Below are 27555 nucleotides of genomic sequence, written 5' to 3' on the forward strand. Positions count from 1 at the left end.
GGAGTTAATACCTGGTCGCGGTGAGGTCCTGGGTCTGCTCACGAAGTTGGGCAGCGTCTGTGTGAAGGGAAACAGATAGCGTGCGGTCAATCGGGAGAAATGCCACCGTTGTGGAACAGGCGTGCAATTGAGCAGCGCGAGCTAAGGGCGTAGTCTCTGTCCAGCTACCGGCGCACAGTTCCCCCGAATGCCACAAGCCACGCATCCCTGCTTGGCTTCCTGTAAGTGTTCATCCAATCATTTATTATTGTGGAACACGATCCCACCTAGAATTTTTCCCAACCTTCACAATAGGCACCCCCAATCTCACTCTTCTTCCCTTTCTGGCCACCACCACCACCACCATTCCCTAAACACAGTATACCTTTACGAGTTAGACCCTTGAGTGCTGCTGCACCCTCACTTCCCGCCCCCCAGGTGAACCACACTCATTCTTCCCTTCATCCTTCCACAGCACTGTACTTATCGACAACCCCGTCCTGATGACGATCCCGACCAAAGGGGATCGAAACGCCGTCGACCACACAGCTTGAATTAAAAGACGCATATGACACATTCAGCTCTTACAAGAAACTAACCCTTTCCAAGTGACTGTAACTTGTACTGTAATTGAAGCTGTAATTGATGTATACAATATACTCTATGCGCCACCAAATGCTGTTTTTTAAGCACTTGCACTTTTTTATTTCACTTTAAACTGTATATAGCACCTTGCACCAAGTGCCACTGGGTTGTCACAAGATCTAATCTTTACAGTGCTGTTCCTAACTGTAAATGTACATCTAATACCCCTTGTCCTTGGTGAATAATACCACCTTTCTTCAAAATCCAATTTGACTCCTTGTCTCTGTTCTCAGTAATGTCTTTAAGCATACATAATTGAAATTGTCTTATATAATACAGATCATGCTGTAGTCCTTCCTCTTCTTCACTAAAGGAAGTAAAGCGTGCTAGACCTCATTCCGTCTTTGAATCTGAACCTAAGAGGATATGTGAAAACGTTAATACTTCCAACGTAAGCATATCATCCACCAAGTGTGGCATAACCGGTCACAACACAATAAACCATTATGAGGAGAATAACGATAATAACCACAACATTTGCCTGTTATTTTGATGAGTTTGACTACCATTGACCAATAAAATTTTACACAACGTGTCCGTTTGTCAGGGAGAAAGAAAAAGCACTGCATTTGGCAACACAGTACATAACCGTATATTGAAATTGAGTAAGACCCAAAATACTTTCCTGTTAGACACAGAATCCAGTTCACTAATTTCCAGCATTGGTATAGAGTTAGTCTCCTTTTCCCCCTAGGGCTGGTAGCATAGAGATACATGCAAGGAATGGTAATCCTCGCCTCTGTGTCCTTAATAGAATTGAAACTTTTCTTCATGTTAACTAGGAAATTTTTCATTCTATGTCAGAGCCAGAGGCGAGGATTATGCATGATTAAAGCTTACTTATTACTAGTGCGGCTGCGTAGATTGATTTAAAAATAGAACCTTTTGAAAGTGGAGTCCGAAGAGCAATCTGCCGCATTCATGATCTCTTCGAGTCTATCCCCTACCTGGACAGCCTTGGAGGCCATAGCTCCCCCTGGTAGAATGAGCTCCAAAATCAGTGACATCAATGCCGGCCCCTGCCATGACCCATCCCACCCATCTGGCAATGGTCGTAGAGGACACAGCCTTGTAAGGCTTTTTGATGGCAATCAAGAGTTGGCGTTCTCCTATGGGGAGAACCTCCTTTGTCATATCCTCATATGCCTTAAGGTACCTGACCACACACAGTTTGGGGTTATCTGAAAAGGCTGGATAAGTTACCAACCTGATATTTGTCTTCGTTATCCTAGGAGATTTGGAGGTGAGCCCCTCGGGGTAAACATTCTAGCTGACAGGTCTAGAGCCCACCCATCCATAGTTCTCTTGCAAGAAATGAGACATAGCAGCATTGCCAGCTTCGCTGATATTTCCTTCCTAGAAAGGTACTGATTGTCCTGCAAGATGTTAATAAATACAGGACCCGATTGACGTCCCACAGGTCCGTGAATCGGGGCTCTGGGGGACAGGACATCCTGATACCCTTGAGGAGTTGATGGTGTAGTATCACAAATCCTCTTTGAAGAATTTTGCCAGGAAGTTTACGACGTCGGTAACGCTGGTGCCCATGAGATCCAGGTATTTCTCTACACACCAATGCACCCATCTTCTCCAAGCCAATTTGTACCTCTTGGTAGTTCCAGGGGCTCAGGCCTGTTGGGTGGGGAATTCAGCTCCTTGTGAAAGCCTGACGTTTTGCCAGCGTCTCCTGAAATTCGCCATGTCATGAGATGAAGATGGCCCTGGAGGAGCAGAGGATGAGGATGGCCAATGGGATCTGTCAAGATCCCGCCAAACAGTGGTAAACATGGCCAATGCAAGCTCCAGGAGAGAAGGGACACATGCCTGTGAACGCCAGATCTTAGTGATAAATACCAGAGAGGCCTGCTGACGCCTGACCTGAGCCGCCATTCGCTGGATAAATATAAAGGGATCGAAGGCATAGGCCTAAGCTGTCAACCAATCTTGCAGGAAGGCGTCCACCGCCTCTGCCCCCGGATCCGGTCTCCAGCTTACATAGCGTGAAAGTTGGGTGTTCTATCTGGAGGCAAAGAGGTCCACCTGGGGTCGGCATGGAACCCAGAGCAACATGAGAGCCTGAAATACTCCCGGGCAGAGTCTCCAGTCGCTGGCATCCCTGAGATACCTGGAGTTCACGTCTGCCACTGAATTCAGTGCTCCCTGAAGGTATTCCGCCGTCACCGAAATCTGCCGTTGGAGGCCGTAATGCCAGAAGTCATTGGCTAGGTCCACCAGAGCACGTGAACGTGTACCACCTAGCCGATTGATATATTGCACTGCCACCTTGTTGTCCATCATCAAGAGTACGCAGCACAATATCTTCTCCCTTGTGAGGGATTGAATAGCAAACGAGCCCGCCAGTAGCTCGAGACAACTGATGTGACGGGTCAGTTCCTCCTCATTCCAGCTGCCTCCCATGGAGATCGAGCCGCACCTTGCTCCCCAACCCAGACAGGTGGCATCCGATTCTAACACCAGGCCTGGACGTGAGCCGAATATTGCTCACGCATTCCAAGCCTCCATGTGGTCTATCCACCACTGCATCTCCATCCTGGACTCCGACATCAAGGTCACCAGAGCCAAATAAGTAAGGCCCCTCCGAAGATAAGCTGCCTTCAGCCTCTGGAGGGCTCTGTAGTGTAGTGGTCCAGGGAAGATGGCCTGTATCGAGGATGATCATAAGCAAACCACCCTGACCAGTTGTTGCAGGGAAATTCTGTCCCTCCTGAGAACCTTGTTCAGCTCCTTCTTGATCTTGGTTATTTTCTGGCCTGCCAAGCTCAAGCTCAGAGTCGCCTTCCTTGAGTCTAAGCGGAATCCCAGAAAGGTCATGATCTGTTGAGGCGTCAGATCCAACTTCTTTTGGTTTATGACCAGCCCAAGGTTTTTAAGGAGAGATACGGTGATGTTCAGTTGGGCCACTAGGAGGTCTCGTGATTGATCCATCAGCAGGATGTCGTCCAGGTACATGATTAACCTGATGCCCAGAGTCCGGAGGTATTCCACTACTGGTTTGAGGAGTTTCGTGAAGCATCAAGGTGCCGAAGGTAGGCCGAACATAGAGTCTGGAACTAGAAGATCTGCCCTCCTCATTCAAATTTTAGGTACCTGCAATGTGGCAGCAAGATGGGGAATGTCAGGTAGGCGTCCTTGAGATCTAGACGCGCTAACCAGTCATCCTGTAGAAGCAGATTCCTGAGGAGGTGAATACCCTCCATCTTGAAATGGCGGTAAACCAGCCACTCGTTGAAGGACCCGAGGTTGATCACCGGGCGTAATCACCCATCCCTCTTCTCGACCTAAAAGAGATTGCTGAGGAAACCTCTATGTTGAAGGTCTGAGAAGCATATTGCGTTCTTGGCCAGAAGGTCCTGCACCTCTTGGTCTATCTGGGACATCTCTTGGGTGGAAAAGGACAGAGGACGGGGTCTCACGGCCTCTGCCGGGGTTCTATGTGGTACCCTTGGATGGTCTCCAGTACTCACTGGTCTGCCGATATCTCTACCCATTTGTGTGCGAATAGGCATAACCTCCTTCCCCCCCCCTCAACACCCCAAATTGAGAGGTGATGACAGGATGGGTCTTACTGTTGTATCCATTGTTGTTATTGGCTCCTCCATGGGTTCGGTTATGTTTCCCTCTACTGCCGCTGCAAGAGGAATATACGGTTCAATGACAGCCATCGTGCCATCCATTATTCCGCTTTGCTTGGGCTCCTTTCGTGACGTCACTTCCAGTTGTGACGTCACTTCCGGTGAAAGCGTCCCCCCACTTCTTTTTTTACGACTTGTGCCCCGATTGTGGGTACGAAAACGTGGTGTGTATCCACGTACGTCACAGTGCTCTGGACTCCCCTGGGTGTCTAGTTTTCAGAAACGCCCACGTTTGGTAGGTTTCCCTCGAGGTGGTTGATTCTTGAGTTTGTCCTGTCTAGGAGCATTTCAGTCTTGAGGTGTTCTGATTGGATGAGTTGAATCCTTTCACTGCTGACCTGAGTGAACTCTTTTCCTATGCATTGGAACAGGAGTACCACTATGTGATCTGCTTTGTTACCCAAACAAATACTCTCTCAGCCACATAACACCAAGGGTAAGGGATAATTGTAGCAGAGAAGTCTATGGAAAAACTATTGACTACAGGATGCTGTAAATTTTGAATAAATTCTGCTAAGTAAGGCAAATGAACAGTATCATATTAACAACCATACTCTCTCTCTCTCTGGTGTGCTCACCATTGGTGCCCATCACCCGGACAGCTATTTGCTACCCAATTATCGCAATGAAGTTGTAACAATGTCTATCCCTTTCCTCTAGAGCCACTGTGGACTCTAGACTGTTCAGAAGGTAACACCCCTCAAGCATCTGGCATAGGCCACATTTCCTGCCACATTAACGCTCCGCCATCCTTGCCCAATCAAAAGAAGTGACGTAGCTAAAAGTTGTCTATTGGGGGACTTTCTTATCCAATCGCTATCTCTTCCTTTTCTCAGAGTTGCTGGTGAAGCTTCATGAATCTGCACTATGTACTACTTTATTCCCTGTGGCTCCTGAGCATTTCCTTCTAATTGCTGGGAGGAATGGGAGAGGTGTGGTGCAGCTGGGAGAGGTGTGGCACAGCGGGGAGAGGTGTGGTGGAGCGGCCAGAGCGGCTGACTTTGGAGCGCGGGGCTCACTGTTCAAACCCTAGCCCAAACCACAGCTCAGCACCATGGGACTCTACTCAATAGCTGACTTAATCTTCTCAACAGCCCCCAGTGCTTTGAAACCTTTATGGGGGTGATATGTTTGCACGTTACAAATAGGAATTATTTTATTATGAATATGGTCAATTGGAGTATTTTCGATCAGTTTGCGAAATTCACACCATTTGCTTTTATTTATCAAAGCGCAATTACACATAATTATGAAAAATGCAAATCTGTCATTTCACGCCATATTTTAGCCCAAAATGCGTCCTTGTTTAAATATTTGATGCAAGGGTATATTTTCCGTTAACAATAGTGCAAAAAAGCAAAAGAACTGGAAAGAACAGCCGTTTACGTTCTATTGTTCCCATTATTTCACGTAAAATTTTGATTGTGAATGGTGCTTTTGAAGAAAACGTTTACCATGTATGGTGCGGAACTACACTAAGAGGCGTAATTTAATTTGGGAATTTTGCATAGAAAGAATAATGGGGGATTCCTAAAATTACACCTGCATAATTTTGCTCAAGTCTAGTATTATCGTGCTCTGCCTCTCTTTCCACTCATAGCTTGCAGGATATAAATTCATATTTTGTGTTCCAGTTTTGAGATGATACAGGCCTAAAGCCAAGGGCTAAATTAGATTTATCATTCATCTCAGCCCAGGGAATACAAAAACAAGCTGTTTCCTGATATCCTCTTGAGGTGGCTTGGAACTCGGTTCACACAATTACGTGATCGTCGAGAAGAAAACACTCAAATAAACATATTTACTACATTTGGAGACCAGTACTGTGTTCATGTCCAGTTCATTTATTTCAGTTAGAACGCAACAATTCCCAAGCACGTTGTCTTTAACAAGGACTTCCCATCTTAACTTGTACATATAAAAATAAATTAGTTAAGAATTTGAAATATATTTAATTTCATATAAAAGAAAATCTTTGCAGGAAGTAAAAAAAAAAGGAAGCTTTTTACAACCTAAGCAAAACATATTAGACTGGAAACTAATTACCAAAGGGAAAGCCACATTAATTTGATGTTTGCGTTGATGTTTTTCCTTGTTTAAAATATGGTTCTTGCATATTTTGGAAAAGATTTTCATGATTATTAATTTTCAAAATGTTCAAATAAAAAAACTCGGTGAGCTGGACTGTTTCTCCCCATCCTAGAGGTTGTGTGTAGCCCAAAATAATATATCAGTGGATGTGGAATTCCACTTGCGATAAAGTAGCTGAGTGGTTTGGACCAGTAGCGGTTGGTGTAAGGGAAATGTGGTGAGCCAGCGGGGGCGGCTGGGTGGCGGCCCATGGGTGGGGGAGGGGGGAGCGCAGGGTTGCCGAAACTATTTAAAAAAAATTAAAACGTTCCTGCCGGTCTTCTGCTTGCCACTCTTCTCCTCTTGGCACAGGTTGAAGCTCCCACCATGCCCAGCGGCCAATCCCAAGCCAGCTCTCACCATGAGAGCAGTGTCTCAATTGGGCGGAGCGGGCTTATTTTGCACTCTATTGGGAGCTGGGAGCCTGTGCCTGCTGATCTTTCCACCCAGCAACACAGCTGGGTTGGAGAGTGCTAGTGTGCATGACGGTTTGGCCGTCCTAAGACCGCTGTCCAAACCGGTATGCGCACTGACAGCAGGGCCCACCACTCCTCCTCCACCTACTGCAGTGCTGAGGCCCTGCCCTCAAGACTCAGCCACAGGACGAAAAATAAAATGATCTGCATTAAGATCATTTTATTTTTCGTTTGCCTCTGCAGGCAGTGGGGCATCGCTCCTTCGCCATAGTGGAGGTGCCGCCCCTGGATTTGTACCCTGGTCACCTAGTGTGGAATCGAGCACTGTGCACTGATATGAAATATACTTTGGACATGAGGGGTGACCATACTCCATTCATCTTTCTTCGGTATATTCTTGTCCGTTATTGCCTGATGACTGACACCAGAAAAAGATGGTCTTAATTAAATAACCCCCAGATTCATCATGCTCCTCTTTTGCGAGTCCTTAATAGCGATTATTAAGGAATCGCTATTAAAGACTCGCAAAACGGGATGCATGTAGAAATCGCAGAATTAATAACGATTTCTACAGCTTCCCTATTTGCGATTCGCTAATTGCTAATCGCAAATAAGGAATGACTCCCCATTCATTCCTATGGGCCAAAGGCCCATAGGAATGAATGGGGAGTCAATCCTTATTTGCGATTAGCATTTAGCGAATCGCAAATAAGGAAGCAATTTCAAGGGTGCCAGAGTGTCCAACGGACACCCTGTAGCACCCCTGGAAAGGTGATTTACACTGGTGTTGCGCACACACATGTCCAAAGGACATGTGTGTGTGTAACATCCAACTTAGAAAAATGCACTAAAGTGCATTTTTCTAAGTTTTCGCAATTTACCACGAAGTCAGACTTCGTGGTAAATAGCGGCCCAATATTGTTGCGAGCCGATTTGTGCTTCATGAATCTGGCTGTTAGAGGAGGTATATATATATATTTTTTTTTTTTTTTTTTTTTTATATTTGGTTGGAATAAATTTATTTCATCTGTCTGTAAACAAGGTGTTTTAATAGTTTATGGCATTTTTTGAAATGCATATTAAATCAGATGAGTCAGACTGTATCCCAGATGTAACAAAAAGTGCAGGGAAAGACAAATTAACAACAAGAATTTGCTTAAATCTGTACATAATCCACAAGGCCCAAACAATAAAGCAAATACTAGAATGTCCCTAAACGAGTGCCAATGGAAAAAGACAATCCTTACCGATCAGTTAAAATCCATCTTAGAACAGTAACGTAACAGTTCAAGTTCATTTTTATTACTATGGCACAGAACACATTTGAATTATCACAAGACAGCCAAGTCAGTTATTCCAACCAATACCATCTCCCATTTGTTCTTTTGTATAGAATTCTTTAATTTTTAAATGGGCAAGGTTAGTACCGCGATTTAACTGACAGTCTGGATACACGTTTCAGATAGCCAGAAGACAGCTTGCTCAAGTTTCTGCAGCACGGGTCTATCTTGTAGACCAAATGCAATATTGTATTTTGAAATAGACTATTTCAACAATTCTGAAAAACTACCAGCCTTCATCCAAACATTGGTATTAAAGCAGCATTTTTGTACATTACCTACAAATAAGCATTATAACAGTTTAGTGTCTCAACTACCAGTATACAGCTGAAGGTGGTAGTTACCCTTCTTAAAAGACACCAGTGTCGTATAAAATATGAAGCTGCAAATAAAATTGGTCCTATGAAAAACTGAAATTGGACACACTCCAGATGGTTATATTGGGATAAGGAAATCCAGAATGGCAGAATTCAACAATTTATTGATGCAACAGGAGCTTACAAAAGTAACAATGCGCTGAGCTATGCATGATGGAATGTCCCTGGACAATAAACTTCATATATGCCAAAAAACGAGTTTAGGGATGACCGTTTTACAGCTGGATCACCCAAAGCTTTATTTTCAGAAAAGGCATCTAACAATTTAAATGTCATCCTTCAGTAATGCTTCATTCAGTACTGCCCATTTTGAAGTCAAAACAATTCTGAATTTTGCTTTCTTTTAGCAATCAATAAAATACTGACAACTAAGACAAGTTTTGAAACACTACAAGTGCCGATTGTACAATCTATAATTTGATCCATGCCTTTTCCGCACTTGAGCAATTACAAGGCTCATTTAGTCTTCCTTTTGCAGAGCATGGTTGGGAGAAATATGCATGCATATCTGTTTTTTCCTCCCCTTTTTCGTCCATGATATTTTAATTACATTTTCATTCAGTGCCTGGTTGATTAAACCATTTAATACCAATGTTGAATTACTTTTTAACAAGGTGCAATGTCTTGAAATTCATTTTCGTATTCAGCTTAAATATGGTATTGCAAACTTCATAGCTTGTAACATCTGCTTCTTGATTGTCAGTACAAGTGTAAAACTGCTTCAAAAGGTGCAAATGCATTTCCTCCTACGATTGTACCCCAACTATCTTCACTTTGAGTATCAAATGCCAAACAACTTTCATTTAAAAATATTATTGCAGCAGAAATGCTTCATTTACCTACTTTTCCGTACATTGTATTTTCAGAAAAGGTGTTCCATTTGTAATTAATCCCAAATGTATGTCTGCACAAGTGCCCCTTTCCCAAGCACCTTTTCTGTTCTAGTTTCAAAGGAGAATGTATCTGTACATAACTTTACGTTCAGCACTTGGGCTCACTGTGACTAAGTATACTAACCCGTAATCATTTACTGTTGTCACAGTACTTATTGTTTACAGTTGACTTCCAAAGTGGAAAGCTTTTAGCTATCATATAGTATGACTTGGGAGAAAATTGTAAAGAACAACAAGTCAGATTGAGTAAAGACATCTGACAGTGGGTTGCAATTGAAATTTCTCACACAGAGGAGGTATATTTTAATAAGGGTACTTTTCTTCGTTGTTGGGCAGACAAAAACCTTCAGTTTATGCAAACTTTTGGTGATTAACTTCTCATAATGGATTTTGATAGGTTCCAGGCCTCAGCACTGTAAACCCTCTCCTAACATCCATAGCCGATTGTGCATCATGGGGCACCGCACACATGGACCTCCCATGATCTATTTTAGAAATTGGTGTTGTGAACAACAGTAGTAGCATAAACCTTACTATCCTGGCAGCAAAGAAGCCGCACTTCCAGTAATTTGCACCTTGTTGCTCTGTTTAATATCCATGGCCTCTTTGTCATGTACAAAACCAGGACACGCCAAGAACATCACACAACAGAACCCTTTGTGTACATTCAAAAAACCACAATATACCTCTTAAGTTGTACATCATAGCACCGACCACCTCCGATACTAGTAATCTCTGGTTAGCACTCCCTTTTAAAGCTAAATCAGACTCCAGTTAGCACAACTTCATGAGCTGAATCAGTCAGACTTCACTTAGCACAATTTACTGAGCTGAATCAGACTCTGGTTAGCACACCTTCACAGACTGAATCAGACTCTGGTTAGCACACCTTTTTAAGCTAAATCAGATTCCAGTTAGCACAACTTCATAGACTGAATCAGACTCCAGGTAGCACACCTTTGTAAGCTAAATCAGACTCCAGTTAGCACACCTTCACAGACTGAAGCAGACTCCAGTTAGCACACCTTCGTAGAGGGAATCAGACTTAAGTTAGCACACCTTCACAGACAGAAGCAGACTCAAGTTATCACACCTTCACATGACACGACTCCCGTAACTGCAGTGCAACCACGACCCGTACACGTGTGTCACACCACACCACACCTGTAGCCCCTCACGCTCCGAGTCACTAACGCTTCTCTGTCCACCCGACACGATCGTGCGGTTTCTCAACCCTCCCGCCTCCCACGAGACGGGACCCCATCCCGCGCCCTGCGTGTGACTGGCGTGCTTGTCACGCCATACACACGCCATACACACGCTCCTGCAATGGCCCTCCTCGCGCCCCCACTACTCTCTCGCCTCGTCCCGATCCCATATTATCGGACCCTACCTACTGCTGCAACTCCCCTCCCCTGCTCTCACGCGAAAGGACACCTTCACCTCTCAATAGTCTTTCTCCTCCCACCTCCCACCTGATACAGTTCACGTTCTAGTTTATACGTTAACTAAGTTTCAAAAACAAGATCTTCCTTATAGCTGGTCCGACACTATACACCATGCGTATGTGATGTTGATATTGGCATTTCCGCTGACGCTCAATGATTCCTTTGCACTCAGTCCTACGTTGCAACTACTAACCCAGACTATCGTTGCAGCATCACTAATGTCAGAGGGTGGCACAGACAACAGACACGCCGGATACGGCCATGACGATCTCTCCCTATTACCGCCAACAAACGCGACTACTTCTTTGACTTGATGCAGCACACCATTGATCTACTTGCTTACTTTAACGTTGTATCACATGCGACTGATCCATGATTTTCATATTTCCGTTTCCACTGTTTACTGTTGCCATGGATGCTAACCATAAATGCATACGATCACGGACTGCTGATAGCATGTATACGACACCGGAGATTCATTACCGCATAAAAACACATAAAAACCATAGACCTGTCTATTTCTCGAGATTTCCAAAGTGTGATGCGTACATGTTTCACTCTGATACGCCGCCAGACCCCAGGGTTGTCGGCTAAAACGGCTGTGTTATCTCACTAACAATGCATGTCACTTACATTCAATGCAGCCGGCCCAAGGAGGTTGTAGTCTATGTGCTGTGTTATTAACGGACTATACAATAAAGGTCTTTAAAAAAAAAAAAGTTATCACACCTTCACAGACTGAAACAAACTCAAGTTAGCACACCTTCATAGAGTGAATCAGGCTCCAGTTAGCACACCTTCACAGACTGAAGCAGATTCAAGTTAGCACACCTTCACAAACTGAAGCAGGCTCCAGTTAGCACACCTTCACAGACTGAAGCAGACTCCAGGTAGCACACCTTTGTAAGCTAAATCAGACTCCAATTAACACATCTTCATAGAGTGAATCAGACTCAAGTTAGCACACCTTCACAGACTGAAGCAGATTCAAGTTAGCACACCTTCACAAACTGAAGCAGGCTCCAGTTAGCACACCTTCACAGACTGAAGCAGACTCCAGGTAGCACACCTTTGTAAGCTAAATCAGATTCCAATTAACACACCTTCATAGAGTGAACCAGTCTCAAGTTAGCACACCTTCATAGAGTGAATCAGACTCCATTTAGCACACCTCCATAGACCGAATCAGACTCCTTTTAGCACTTTTTAGTACAGCTTTGTGAGGGAAATCATACGCCAATTAGACCACCTCAATGGACAGAATCAGACTCCGGATAGCACACCTTCATCCACTGAATCAGACTCCCGTTAGGAAACCTTCCAAATGTGAATCCGACCCCGGTTAGCACACTTTCATCCACTGAATCAGACTCCCGTTAGGAAACTTTCCAAATGTGAATCTGACCCCGGTTAGCACAGTTTCATCGACTGAATCAGACTCCAGTTAGCACACCTTCACAGACTGAAGCAGATTCAAGTTAGCACACCTTCACAGACTGAAGCAGACTCCAGTTAGCACACCTTCACAGACTGAAGCAGACTCCAGGTAGCACACCTTTGTAAGCTAAATCAGACTCCAATTAACACATCTTCATAGAGTGAATCAGACTCAAGTTAGCACACCTTCACAGACTGAAGCAGATTCAAGTTAGCACACCTTCACAAACTGAAGCAGGCTCCAGTTAGCACACCTTCACAGACTGAAGCAGACTCCAGGTAGCACACCTTTGTAAGCTAAATCAGATTCCAATTAACACACCTTCATAGAGTGAACCAGTCTCAAGTTAGCACACCTTCATATAATGTATCAGACTCCTGTTAGCACACCTTCATAGACTTAAGCAGACTCCAGTTAGCACACCTTCATAGACTGAAGCAGACTCCAGTTAGCACACCTTCATAGACTGAAGCAGACTCTGGTTAGCACACCTTTGTAAGCTAAATCAGACTCCAATTAACACACCTTCATGGAGTGAATCAGACTCAAGTTAGTACCTTCATAGAGTGAACCAGTCTCAAGTTAGCACACCTTCATAGAATGTATCAGACTCCAGTTAGCACACCTTCATAGACTGAAGCAGACTCCAGTTAGCACACCTTCATAGACTGAAGCAGACTCTGGTTAGCACACCTTTGTAAGCTAAATCAGACTCCAATTAACACACCTTCATGGAGTGAATCAGACTCAAGTTAGTACCTTCATAGAGTGAACCAGTCTCAAGTTAGCACACCTTCATAGAATGTATCAGACTCCAGTTAGCACACCTTCATAGACTGAAGCAGACTCCAGTTAGCACACCTTCATAGACTGAAGCAGACTCTGGTTAGCACACCTTTGTAAGCTAAATCAGACTCCAATTAACACACCTTCATGGAGTGAATCAGACTCAAGTTAGTACCTTCATAGAGTGAATCAGTCTCACGTTAGCACACCTTCACAGACTGAAGCAGACTCCAGGTAGCACACCTTTGTAAGCTAGATCAGGCTCCAGTTAGCACACCTTCACAGACTGAAGCAGACTCCAGTTAGCCCACCTTCACAGACTGAAGCAGACTCAATTTAGCACACCTTTGTAAGCTAAATCAGACTCCAGTTAGCACACCTCAATGGACAGAATACGACTCCAGGTAGCAAACCTTCGTAAGTTGAATCAGACTCCAGTTAGAACAGCATCATAAGCTGAATCAGACTCCATTTAGCACACCTCCATAGACCGAATCAGACTCCTTTTAGCACTTTTTAGTACAGCTTTGTGAGGGAAATCATACGCCAATTAGACCACCTCAATGGACAGAATCAGACTCCGGATAGCACACCTTCATCCACTGAATCAGACTCCCGTTAGGAAACCTTCCAAATGTGAATCCGACCCCGGTTAGCACACTTTCATCCACTGAATCAGACTCCCGTTAGGAAACCTTCCAAATGTGAATCCGACCCCGGTTAGCACACTTTCATCCACTGAATCAGACTCCCGTTAGGAAACTTTCCAAATGTAAATCTGACCCCGGTTAGCACAGTTTCATCGACTGAATCAGACTCCTGTTAGCACACCTCCATAAACGCAATCAGACTCCACTCTTCGATGGAACCAGCCGATCCATCTGGGAATTCACCCCGACTCCCAAATGCTCTGCAACGCCAAAATTGCCTCCTACACAAAAGCCAACAACCTAACATTCAATGACATAACATTATCAACAAAAGATGTTCTTCATGTTGGATTCTTGCAATATCTGTAGCTGAATTATATCATGTTGTTTAATTTCTAGGGCATGAAATAAATAATATAATGAATGGGTTGCCCTGAACCTCTTTTTTAATTTGTTATTGAAACTGTGTGCCCTGTCCATTTATTTTTGAATGATTAAGAGTGACACTTTTCCACACAGGTTCTGCAAACCATCTATTTTGGGTTCTGTCTCTTCGCCGACGCTGTTCTGCTGCTCCACCCGGACCGGAAGAGGGGCTTCGGCCGTCGCCTGATGTTGCTCCGGGACTGCATGTTCTCCGTCCTCGCCTTCCCTGTTGGCACAGTAAGTAAACCTTACCAGCGATGACCTTTGAACCTTAACAGCGATGACCTTTGACCGTCTAGATCCAATGCCGGGTGTTGTGCTGCTCACATCAATCAGGGACTCTGAACCGATCATATGACTTTTTTTTTTAAAGTAATCTAATGCCAACATCATATACGTGCATCTATGTCGAAAATAGTGCAGAGATTCCAACACATGGGGGCAGATGTATCAAGGTTTTTTTTGTCTCAAACGCTGCGAATCAAAAAATAGCAGCTTTTGCGACAAAAAAAATGGAAATTGGCATGTATCATGCAAAGAGCCTCGCAATATTAAGGAAGCGCAAATTTTGCGATTCCTTAATATTGCGTAAGCATTTAAGAAATCGCAAATTGCGATTTCTTAAATGCTATGTATTAAGCATTTTAGTTTTGCGAATTTAGGCTAAGAAATCGCAAATTACCACCAACTTGTAGTTGGTGGTAATTTGCGAATTCTTTTACAAATGCACTTTTTGCAATTTGTAAAGGTGCCATGTGACGCTCATACATGTCCTTAGGGCATGTATGTGCGCCATATGCGCACACATGTCAATTTCAGGGGTGCAGCAGGGTGTCCTTGAGACACCCCGGCACCCTTGAAATTATTCTCAATTTGCGATTAGCAAATTGCGAATCGCAAATTGAGAATAATTTCACATTCATTCCTATGGGCCTCCTGGCCCATAGAAATGAATGGGAAATTATTCCTTAATTGCGATAGCAATTTGCTAATCGCAATTAAGGAATTTTTAGAGATCGCTAAAAAATAACGAATTTCTACATACATACCATTTTGCAATTCTCAAATAGCGATTCCTTAAAAATCTCCATTTGAGAATTGCAAAAGGGTATCTTGATACATCTGCCCCTAAATCTTTAACAAACCGGATTATATTGGTTTATTCCGTATACAACTTGGAGATGGCGATCCATTATTTTGCATTAAATATGTGCACAAGTATTTAAACTTAGTCCGGTAGAAAGCAGACAGGACCGTAGCTTGGTCATTAAGATTGGGGGGGGAGGGGGCTTCAGATTTTCCGCCAATCAGGCACGAATATAATGTTTAAATACACTTTAAGACACGCAGGGTGCATGAGAAAGGCCTAAGGGGCAGTGGAAAGGAAGAGGAATGCGGATTGGTAGGACAGGAGTACTAATAAAGAAAACACAATATTTTGTAAAATAACCAATACTTTTGAGGACTTTTTTGAGGACTCTCAAAACTGACTGAAAGTACCTGTACCCAACTATTAAACAAAAAATACATTAGGGAGGCTGTAACACTCCAGGCACCCCCCCCCCCCCCCCCCCCCCATGAAGCTGTGCCCCTGAAAGCATATTTAGAACTATTGAAGGTTACATTTAAAGTACCCAGCTAGTTCAGTTGCGCATTCAGATGGTGTTTGTAGGTGTAAGACCAGGAACCCCTTAAACTTTGGGGGGCGGTGAGCAAATTTGGATGTGAAACGAGATACTCAGCAAAATCCAAACCACAACTGAACTTCCTTCTGTAAATGTGTTGGTAAAATGATTGAGACTTAAATCAAAACTTAATATATCGCCCTGCTATATTATTCAACATATATTGAAGTAGATAGATAGATATTTCAAAAACAATACAAAAGGTAAAAGTTTAAGGCACATACATCCAGCAACAAACAGGAACAACTTTTTGTAGTCTTTGCCTGCTGAAGAATTTTGGCAAAATCTAGTACCTAATCTAAAGCACATTGGATGAGTAAATTGTTAAAAATTGGAAAGCTTTAAAGACAACTTGTTAAAGGGTAAGGGAGGTGTCTGCCAAGAACATCTTGCGAAATGTAGCCACAAACGTGACTTTTTAAATGCCATTTTGTCTGTAACCGTTATAAAAATCTTGCTAGGATTTAAATACGGTTATAATGAACAGTCAAAAAATGTCTGACAGTTTAGTGGCAAATGGTACTTTCCTCGGAATCTTTTGCCAAAACTTTGTGAAATGTAAGCAAAGTCCTGGGACACGATCCTAGATCGTGCATTTCATTTGCAGGTTCTGCTCATCTAAATGATACACAATACGTTACATTTCACGTGTTACAGGTGTATTTCAGATATGTACATTTTTAGACACAGGAGCCCACAGTCACACAATTTCTAGTCCAGTGCTGAAGCTAGGAATAGAATCCAGGTCCCAAGGTGAGCAGTCATGAGATTCAAGGTGCTACCGAGGCGGAGAGGGGCACTATACACCAATGTTGCCACGACTCTCAAAGTACGAAATTCATAATGCAAGAGTCAGTATACTCTACTTTGCAAGCTTCCCAAATGCTCCCTCTATGCACACTAGCCAAATTCCCTAGTTTTCTAAATAGCTCTTAACAAGCTTACATAATGCCCCTTTTATTAGCACATGGAATAGGTTTCCATATGTTCCTGCTAACAGACTATGCAGTTATCTTTAATTCCCATCTAACACTTTGCAATTTTTTAAGATTCTATGGGTAGCATACTTTGCCACCTTCCTTATCGGCTACAGTATACACTTGTGCAAATTCCATAATGCCTAGTTAGAAATGCTTCAGTTACCATAATGAGTCTGCTGCTACTGTGTTCTGTTTTCTACATTATCTAATAGTCCAGTTAGCAGAGGGCATGATGCTTTGTTGGCTGTGGCTATCACAGCCTCTGCCCACTAGATGCACTAATGGAACTCACCCTAGGTGTTAAATCTTTGGATGATAATAAAGAGAAACAGGCGCTATAATTAATACATCCTGAAGGCTGCATAGCTCATAACCAGTCTGTATCAATGGTACCCTCTTGGCTCAAAGACATATAAACAGAAACCTGAAAAGGAGTTGTATAATTTCAAAGTCTCCCACCTCCTGGAGCTTGTTGACTCCTTTCAGAGACTTCAGCAGGAACCTTTAAGATCAGGTTTAGAGCTCTGTTCCCCACTCCAGAGCTTGCGGGTAGCAGGATATGATGGTGGAATAACCCAGAACAGGTATAGATAAAACTCTGAGGGTACCTTTTGATCCTGGTGGTAGGAGGTGTTACAGTCATAGGAGATTTGACTGGTTGGGAAGCCAGTGGTGAGGAATGACCTTGTTTAGTGCAGTAAGGAGCAGTGGGTCCTGCTTATGGCTCTGTCAGGCTCACACAGGATAGACACTACAGGAAGACAACCTTCTCCAGGTGTGTAGCTACCAGTGATGTGGAGGAGTGAGTGGTGTCTTTATGCCATACACCAGCTGCAGCTTTTTTTTTTAAAGTTAGCATGTATTTTTATGTGTGAGTGTCTAACGGTGGCGTGGCTCTGCTCACTTTTGGGAAGGGGAGTCATTGAAAGGAAAGCAGCAGAGATATGCACCCGACAGACAGCGAAGTGGCGCGCGGAGTAAAGAGGCTCTGTTCCAGAATTACTAACACTTTGCGTCAGGCTTGCAATATAATACTCTTGTAATGCTAACACTGCACTAAGGGGGTCATTACGATGACGGCGAGACCGCCACCGACAGGCTGTCAGAGGCGGTCTCACCGCCATCAGAAGGCCATTTCCTGCTCGCCACATTACGATGGCTGGCAGTTCTGTGGCGGTCGGAAATTCCAACCGCCACTCATCCGATAGGCTCCTTGAGCCCGCCGGTGCGTCAGAGGGCCTCCCAATCCCTGCATTGGGGGCAGTGCCTACCAGGCACCACCATAAGGATTAGGATGTCCCTCCCCACCAGCATTTCCATGGCAGTTCACCCGCCATGAAAAGGCTGGCGGAATGGATATTGGGGGCCTGTAGCGGGCCCCCATCCCCATTTCTTTGGGTGTTGGGGGCACCTATGCTGCTCCCCTACATATCCCTGAACCAAGTGACTGACACCGCATGGTGCCTGTCACGTAGTACTGGGATATGTAAAACATCCCTGTTTTACATTGCTGCGGGTGTCGCAGCCAGCAGCACCCCCCGCGATGCCCTCTGTACTGTCAAGGTTGTTGTTTACCATCGATTCCCGAGCGCTTAGAGGCCTGTAGGTGATTGAGCGCGCTATAAATCAAAAATAACAATAACAATAACAATAACAATGTAAAAGGTGGCCAATGCGACCACCACCGTGGCGGTCGCATCATAAGTTGGCCTGTGGGACCGCCGCCTTGTAGACCGGCAGTCCCAAATACGTTATGAGGGCGGACGGACTGAAGTCCGTCTGCCATCGTAATGACCCCCAAAGTGTTTAGGTGGCATTTACTTTCTAATTAAAATCAGGATTCGCTAAACGCTACCTTGCATCAAGGGGGCTTCCATGGAAATTCCTATTGCAACCAACCATGGGTATTGACAAACAAGCCTATCTACTAGCAGTTGTAGATAGGGATTTGCACCAGAACATTATGCCTTCTCGAGGAGGCTGCAACGGCAGGTGTAACTGAGTCGTGTCCTTTACAGCAGAAAACACTAATCAGTTTCACAAAAATTAGTGTAAAAAGCGTTAAAGAAGTAATCCATGGCAGTGACACAATCCCTGTTTGCATTTCAAAGGGTTCACTTCATCTTGCATCCTCTAACATCTTTTTTTTGCAAGATGTTGCCTTCTGCAGTGTAGTTTTCCATCCAGCACTTGCTCTTGAATAGGGCCGACTGGCTGTACGGGGCATCGGGTGTTTCCTCGGGAGGCTGGAAGGGTGGGGGCTCCTGGTTTTGCAGCGGAGGGGAATGGTTTTGTTACTGGGAACTGGTTTTGCAGCAGTGCTACAATATCGACCCACTGTAACAAAAGCAGTAAGCAAGCGTTTCCAGCCGGATGTATGACATTACAACGCATGCTTTTACATCGCATGCTTTTACAACGTGGTTTTTACAACGCAAACCTTTACAACGCATAGCGCTTTGGGGTGCTGGATAGTGAATAGTTTAATTTACTATTCCAACTCCAGTCCCCGTGGACACTAGGGAAGGTGTTGGAGAGTAAATTAAACGTATTCCCTATCCTAGAGCGCCCCCCAGCGCAATGCGTTGTAATGGTTTGCGTTGTAAATACCACGTTGTAAAGGCACTAAGTTGTAAAAGTTGCGTTGTAAAGGTTGTTTACCGTTTCCAGCCTCCTTGGGCCAGGCAGTGCTGCCTCAGGGGCTTGCCCAAGAAAATTGCCGGGGCTGCTCAGGGTTCCCAGTCCAGCCCTGCTCTTTAAGAGTGTGACTGCAGGTGTCTGTCCTAATTCAGTTTGTGGATGGGTGTTCCTCATTGGACACAATTGAGAGGTCTAGAGGCTGAAGTATTGTGTGTTTCTCACAGAGTCAGCCAATGGGTGATAAGGTGTTTGGAACAAACTAATCCAACCCTTGGCCTTTGCCCTGGAGCACCTAGCAGGGGTCATGTATCATGTGACAGTTGCCATCAGCATTCTGTAGGAAAGGGAGTAAAGGAGGAATGCACAGCTATTGAAATATTGAAAGTGTCAGAAGAAAGAAAATGGTGTGTGTCAGGGTCATTGCTATAAGGGTTGCAGCCAGTGCAGTGGAACCGGGGCCAAGAGTGTGGGAAGGGCCCAGCCTGCTCTCCTCTGGCTTCAGTTTATTTAAGTGCCAGCATGATCTTTGTGTTTTTGCTGGTTACTGTTCCCGGAGTTAGTGTTTCGATGAGCAAGACACAAAGGTACGGTAGCAGTTTCTGAGTCTGTAGGTGAACCACCAACATGGCCTGCTGAGCCAGAATTATAGTTGTATTTTGCTATCCATCCAGTAGCAGTGTGGTCATTTTCCTCGCTAGCACCAGGGCCAATGGTGACCTTGCTGTGCCATTTCCTTGAACATCTCCACCCTTCATCTGGACACTAGACCAGGATGCCCTGGTAGGGGAAGTTAAGTTGGATGGCTGTGACGGAGAGTAAGGTGAGGATGGAAGGGGGCAATGGGCAGATGCCTTGGTCACGTGATTCGTCTGGCAGTCAGGGAGGGCCCTATAGGAGTATTGAGAGGGGGAGAAAGACCAGGTAAAAAAGAAACAATACCTGGAAAGGAGCTTTGCATTAAATGGTGCTTATTTAGACCTTCAACAGCATACTGCTAACATCAGTTCAGTGCTTAATTTGAGCCGGTGGTGCCACCCCCACCCCTGCACTACCTCTTGGGTATCTGCACACATTTTTCTTCATCAGACTTTGGCCCAGAGAAAGGTATTGTGTGCGTTCCTGTCCCTTTCTCTGGGAGACAAAGAAGAAGTAAGAGAAACACTGAAGACCCCTGACAAAGAAAGGAAGTATGAAAAATAAACTGAAAGAGTGAGCGAAGGGGGCATGGAGCGTCTGAAGGTGGAATAAAGAGGCATAAGGTGGAATCAATACTACACTGCCCTGGCATTCGGGACACCAGCATTCAGTAGCACCGGCCGCAGGCTTCTGAGAAGAACTTTGGGCCTGTCACTTATTCTTTCACAAATTAGGCACTGCACAATTCCCACAATATAAATCATTGTGTATGAAATAAGGCGTAGATCAGCCCTACTATTTCTAAGTTGAGATGAGGGTTGCCACTGAGGCATGCTGAGCTTCCCGAGGTTAAAGCAGGTACACCATGCACAAAACACTGGTCCAAGGGAGCTTTTCCCTGTGCCTGTTGTCCATTGGTGCATGCGCTGCCGACCTCGCCAATTCTGCCTCAGAAGAGCACTAGGAGTCCTCTGGCTCACACTTATCAACACACAATTATGGTCCAGTGTTTCTGCACCCACTTTAAAAGCCTGCCAAGTATGCCTCTGTGGGGCTGTTTCAGAATCTCATTTAGGTCAACAACTATGTGCTGTCAATGCATATTTTGAACTTTCTAGCCTTATGTGGTTGAATTAAATTAAATGTTAAGTTCTGAACTAAAGGGGAAGTAACGCGGACATAGTCTCATCCTCCCTGCATCATTCCTCCTGCATCTTCGCATCAGAGGTAGGTGGAGTGTCCTTTGTGTTCCAATCAGGGGTACATGTTCCACACGCTGACCGGATCCAACCAGACTCCGTTTTCCCACGCTACAAAGGCAATTTTGTTGTCATCATCTCACAAATATTGAGTGACTTTTTAGAAGAGCTCCAGTAGACTTGACGTGAAAGTAGAGTGATACGCGTATTTTTGATAATGACTGAGGATGAGTAAATTCATTCTAAAGTCTTCAACTTCAAAGAGGCCACTACATTTAGAAACGATTGGATATGGTTATAGGATGGATGAAAACTGTAACGGTCTTACAGAGAGCACAGAACTCACCAATCAGGCCTTCTGACAGTTTAGGCAAGAGAGATCATGTGACGGAAGCCAAGAAAGTCCTTCAGCGGCTCTCAGTCAAGGATCACGGCCGGTATAAGGGCCAGAAGGTAAAAATTACTGGAAGCTATGATACTGGTTTAAGGGCCAGACGTACAAAGATACTGATTGCAAAAAGTCGTCATAATTTACTTCCCAATTTTATTTTTTCCAGAATCAAATTTGCTAACCTACCTATATGCTAATATTCCGGTTAGCGGAATACCAAATTTATGTGGATCACAGATTGATCTGCCTAATCAATATTCATTAGGCAGGGCGCCAATTGGCGCTCCCTCCAATTGGCTATCTTCACAGGGATCATTTGCCACCAAGGGCCTGCTGGCCACCGACCCGAGAAAGTATTGCAAAACAACTTTTGGGGGGTATTTTTAAGCAGCTTGGGTTCTTAATTAAAATGAGATTGTTTAAAAAGAAAGTTTTTTAGAGTTTGAAAAACTTCCTGTGGACCACTGTGCACTCCCTTCGAAGTAGTCATTATGATTCTTGAAGGGGAAGTGGTTGTAGGGGGACTCCTTCCTCTTTGTAAATTAGTTACTACCCTATCTTGGAAGTCAATAACTGGTCAATGGTTTGCAACTGGAATTTGGTTTGAAACGGGTTGGTACATATAGTACAAATGCACACTTTGTAAGAAACACCCAAAGCATGCCCCTTCTCAATTGCTAGTCGGTACTCATTTCTAAACCCACTTTAGTGGTTGGTAAAACTTTATTGACTTGTAAGATGTGTTGAGTAGGTTATTAAAATGTTTTACTAATTGCAAACCCTCTGATTTAGAGAATCTGAGAGTTTGGGAACGGAGAGTTTGTGACGATAAAAAGCTTTCTGCATCTGTCCTATTATGAGGTTTTCGAATGACAAGTTCACTCACAATATGTTGCTGCAATATCTGGCTAAATGAGTGTCCCATTAACATCAATCTGCAGGAATTTTAGAAAGCTAAGTTTAAAATGTTCTTTGTATTCCAAAAGTTAATTTAAAATTCAAGTGAGGAAGAGCTTTTTCTGTGCAGAACAAGTTTCTGGAATTCCCTCCCACAACATTCATGGAATTCGCCAATTTTTTTTTGTTTTCAGAAAGGGATTAAAGAGGTACATCTACTAACTAACATGTCAAGACCAGCGCCAGAAGAAGACCTCTGAGGAGTGAGCGCAAAACATAAATCATGAATGATCAATCTAGCTTTGAGAATCATAAGTACAGAGAGGCTGTATAACAGTAGTTTGTGGGCGCTGGCAGCCTTCAGACAAGCCTAGAATGCACAATTTGATTTGTGCCTGGTAAGCTCACATTTGTCACCGGGCTAAAAAATAAATCAGTGTGGTTAAAAAAATGGTGTTCTTTTAGTGGAAGTACTCACACTCTTAAATTAGAAGAATATTGATATAAATTAGGAAAACTGGCTGTCCATGTGGGGTTTTGGCTAGATGGGGCGTGAAGGTCTGAAAGCAGGCCAATCCGTTTGGGAGTCCTCTATCAACATTTTGTCAGTTTGTAATTAAATAGGTTGGACAAGGAAGCAAAGTTGGGTTCCTGCAATATTTGAAACTGATTAAGCACGAATTCATGTGTAGTGACAGCAAGGGGGAGGGGAGAAAGAGGGAGTCGGAGAGAATGAGAGTTTAAGAGAGGAGGAATAAAGGTATTGAACAAAGTGTTTATCATATTCCAGGTGACCGCGCAATCAAAGTGCAGACCTGTGATCCAACAACCGATACATATCGCGCCTGTTTTATCATGCCTAAAGGCTGGTGTTTGAAGGGAGAATGTATTTCGCTGCATGGGTGTATCCCATCCAATTTGGTCTTAATATTAAATCTCCATTCTTCAACAATGTCTGTGGCATCAATGAACAGGGACTATGTTGTCTTAATTCAGACCATGGTATATAGTGCAGAGAAGTGCTTGATTTTTAGCTTAAACCACTTTTTATGCTAGGGGGCTTGAGGTGTCTGAACAGTGAAGGCCCCTGATTGAGGAGCAGGGCCACTGGGCTAGATGAGGAGAGGGACATGGACAAAAGGAAGAGTGCAAAGACAGGTAAAGTGACAAACTCAGAGTCCATCATCTGGGGTGCAACGATCAGGGCCGGACTGGCCTTACCGGGCATTTCCTCAGGAGGCTGGAAGGGTAGGGGCCAGTTTTGCAGCTACAGGAGCCAGTTTTGCAGTAGCGCTGCAATATCGGCCCTCAGAAACAAAAGCAGCAAGCAAGCATTTCCAGCCTCCCAGGACCAAGCAGTAGTTCGCCAGGGGCTGGTCTGAGAAAATTGCAAGGGCCACTATGGGTTCCCCATCCGGCCCTGGCGGCTATCATTATTACAGCAGGTGAAGTAGGAGTGGACGGTTCTCTTTGGTAAAAGGGACCACTACCCAACTTCTTGCTATCCTTTAAAACCGTTCAAGCAGCAAGGGGTCCTCTGTGCTTGCTTGCAAGAGACCTCTAGGCACTCTTGCTGATCTGTTGATTAGACAGGTCACAGTTTGGCATCCCTGTGAGTGGCTGTTTATGCAGTATTAAGGGCCTGAAAGGGACAACAGACCACCAGCTTTGCATTTGCTTTTCCAAACGGGGAACATTTTTAAACGCAGCCCGTAGCCATAAAAGGGACACGCGCTGCTTAGTAAAACAATATATTTCCCAGTTGGCAAGACATTGAGGGGAGCAGACAGTGGTCCTTTGCACCACGACTTTCCGCTCTCAAGGCTACCCGACGGTGATTTCTAAAGGAGAAACGGGGACATCTTCCCCTTTAAAAATCAAATACACCCTCTTTGAGGGTCCGTATTTGATCAAAACATTGACAGATTGCAGTGCGATGCCTGTTTAATGTCACCTCCTAATTGCGTTTCGTATTGGGCCTCGAAACCCCTTTTATGAGTCAGAATGACATTTCTGGCACGTAATGGCGTTTCGTACGTTACAAAATATCCCTTTGCAATCTCAAAGGGGCATATTATCAACAAATAGCGATATTTATCCCTAAGTAGGCTTCGCGGCAATTTTTTTATCGCCACGCATCACCGGATTTTATCGCTGAGATAACGTGCTATTAGCAACGTTTATCTCAAAAGCGATAAAATTCCCGGCGATAGCGGCAAAATCCGTGAATATCGCTGAGAATACAGCATTATTCATGCATTATCGCTAACAGGGTCTTAGCCATTATATCCACCTCCCATTGGATATAATGGCTAAGAACTGGTCTGAGCAGGCGTTAGTTTTTGGAGATATTCGCGCTTAGCCTGTGTTGCTAATAGGCAATCGCGATGTTAGCGACTGCTTTCAGTCGCTAACAGGTTGGGTACGCTCACTTTGCATGTCATTAGCGATAAATATCGCTGACAAGCAAAGCGGGCACCAAACCGCTCGCTATCGTCTAAAAGCTGTCGCTAACTGCTGTTAGCGACAGCCTGCTAATAGGGCGATAGAATTATCACCGCTTAGCGGCCGAAAACGGCTGCTAAAGCGGCGATAATTTCCTATCGCCCCCCTTGATACTATGCCCCAAAGTTTTATATTTTGGGAGTTAACAGGCTTTGTGATAGTCAAGGATCTTTGCACAGAGGTCAGTAACGTTAGGTCACGTTGAGTAATGTTACTTTACGCTACTTTACGTTGAGTACATCACCCTAAGCCTAAGGTTACGTCACAACACCGTGCTTGAGGCGATGTGGAGAAGGCAACTGATCTTCAAATACTTTTACCCCCGTGATTTGGCAGTTGTTTTATGTAAAAAAAGACGGACTTTATTTATTGACACGCTGAATAAACTCCAGGCTAGGACAAGGTCTGCCTTTCTTAAGGAAGACTTTTTAGTGCCAGGCATCTTTTTTATTGACCTGAATATTTTGAAAGTATAATTGTTGAGAATCCAAGAATTACCGGTTTAGTACATAGCATTATCTTGTCAACCTTCTTTCTGCTTTTATCTGCAGATGGCTGTTATGTAGTGAGTGGGTTTTACTAGGAAACATTTGGCTGGCTGCAGAAGACAGCCAGTGCCGTAAAAATGGTATGTGCTAAGGAAAAAATAAGTGGAAAGTATTTTTTTTCCAGCAAAATAAAATTGGAACTGCCAGCATATGATTTAAAAAAAATATCTATTTCTGGAAAAAAGCATCTGTACTATGAAATCCAAACAAACATATTCCTGGGCCAAAGAAATCTCGCAGCTGCGAAGAGGCAGTATGTAGAGTACGCAGAATCAAGCCAGGCTTGATGTTGGTGGTTTGATATTTCTTTAACATGTATTTATTTCTCACTTGAGTTTGTAGTTTCATTATTCTGGAGCCTCTACGCGTATGACCGGGAGCTTGTCTACCCCAAGGTCCTGGATACAATAATTCCTCAGTGGCTGAATCATTCCATGGTAAGTGTGGTGTGGTGGAACCCACCTTGGCTTTTGTGGTGTTTCGCGTTTGGTGCACTTCCTGTGATTTACTTCCTAATTCAGCTTGTGTCTTTTTGATCTCTGGGGGCTTTAAGTTTCAGCCTGTGATGCAGTAATCCCTATGTTAGCCAAGCAATGGTTGTGGCTCAAAGCGTTAGAGCACCATGTTAATCCGTAGCACTTTAGCGTTGTAGTTGTTCATCCACCGCAGGAAGGGACTTCACTTGTTGACATGCCAAGTCCCTGTGCTCTGCCTAACTTTATACTTTTAAGATTCTGAGAGCACTGCACAGTGCGATGTGGCTTCTCTCAACACAATTTTCACCTTTCAGGATTCCATCTCCATTCCTTACAGTCCCACTGGGGAAACATCACTTACAACGAAACTTTTACAACGCACTACCATTACAACGCGGTCATTACAACGCAAACCATTACAACGCATTGCGCTGGGGGGCGCTCTAGGATAGGGAATAGGTTAATTTACTATCCAATAACCTTCCCTAGTGTCCACGGGGACTGGAGTTGGAATAGTAAATTAAACTATTCACTATCCAACACCCAAAAGCGCTATGCGTTGTAATGGTATGCGATGTAAAAACCGCGTTGTAAAGGCATGCGATGTAAAAGCATGCGTTGTAACGTCATACATCAGTCCCACTGAACAGGCAGATTTGGCAGCCTTGAGCCTCTATTGCTGGTTGAGAACTGCAAACAGAGGCCACTGTAGGAGTAATCTGGCCCATGTGCTCACTTCTAATATTGGGAGAGTGTGATGCAATTGCGCTCGCTATCGATAAATATGGAGAGGGGATTGCAAATCTGTGACCTTCGAATTAGGAATGAGCCCCATTTTCCAGCTTGCTCCCAGAACAGAAACTAAGATACATGAGAACTCTACAGGGTCCGCATTCTTCATTCAGCTGTCGCCCCATATTACACCTGAGGACATTTTCACCCTACAAAAAGCCCTTTCCTCACTCTACCTCTTTCATTCATAATGCCTGCTCAGTGGCCTCTCCTCTTTAGTATTTACCATCCCTCCCTTAAGTATGTGACAATCTTTCCTGGACAAATGCATGCCTGAGAGGAATAGACTCAAACATACCGTAGATACTAATTGCCACACTGGACCTAAATCACACCCCACAGACAACGAGATCTCAACTGTCGTGGCATTCCTCCGCCTGAAATGACAAACAATACCCTACCTCAGCACCTATTCGCGGTCCAGCAGAATGAAGGATCTCCTTTCCGATAGGGACATTCGCTCCCTCCTCCTCTCAAATAATTAGGTTTCCCTGTTTTCAGTTTATATTTTTGGCAAATTATGCTGGTTTTTTTCAATACCTTAAAAAAACGGTGGTTACACATTTTCGCGCCATTAAATAAAACCGAAACCATGTTTTTCCAGTGTTTATGGAATAGTGCATGT

At 44.1% G+C, this 27555-nt stretch overlaps 1 protein-coding gene across 1 annotated transcript in view; it reads left to right on the forward strand.

Moving 5' to 3' along the window:
* The window catches only part of LOC144768278 (androgen-induced gene 1 protein-like), a 198650-nt gene that overhangs the window by 92212 nt on the left and 78883 nt on the right, over positions 1-27555 (forward strand). The window contains exons 2-3 of the mRNA XM_078651831.1: positions 14275-14418; positions 25998-26099. Of these exons, the coding sequence (XP_078507957.1) occupies positions 14275-14418; positions 25998-26099 (246 nt within the window). The remainder of the gene's footprint in view (positions 1-14274; positions 14419-25997; positions 26100-27555) is intronic.

The sequence above is a fragment of the Lissotriton helveticus genome, chromosome 7, assembly GCF_964261635.1.
Source record: "Lissotriton helveticus chromosome 7, aLisHel1.1, whole genome shotgun sequence".
NCBI classification, from domain to species: Eukaryota; Metazoa; Chordata; class Amphibia; order Caudata; family Salamandridae; genus Lissotriton; species Lissotriton helveticus.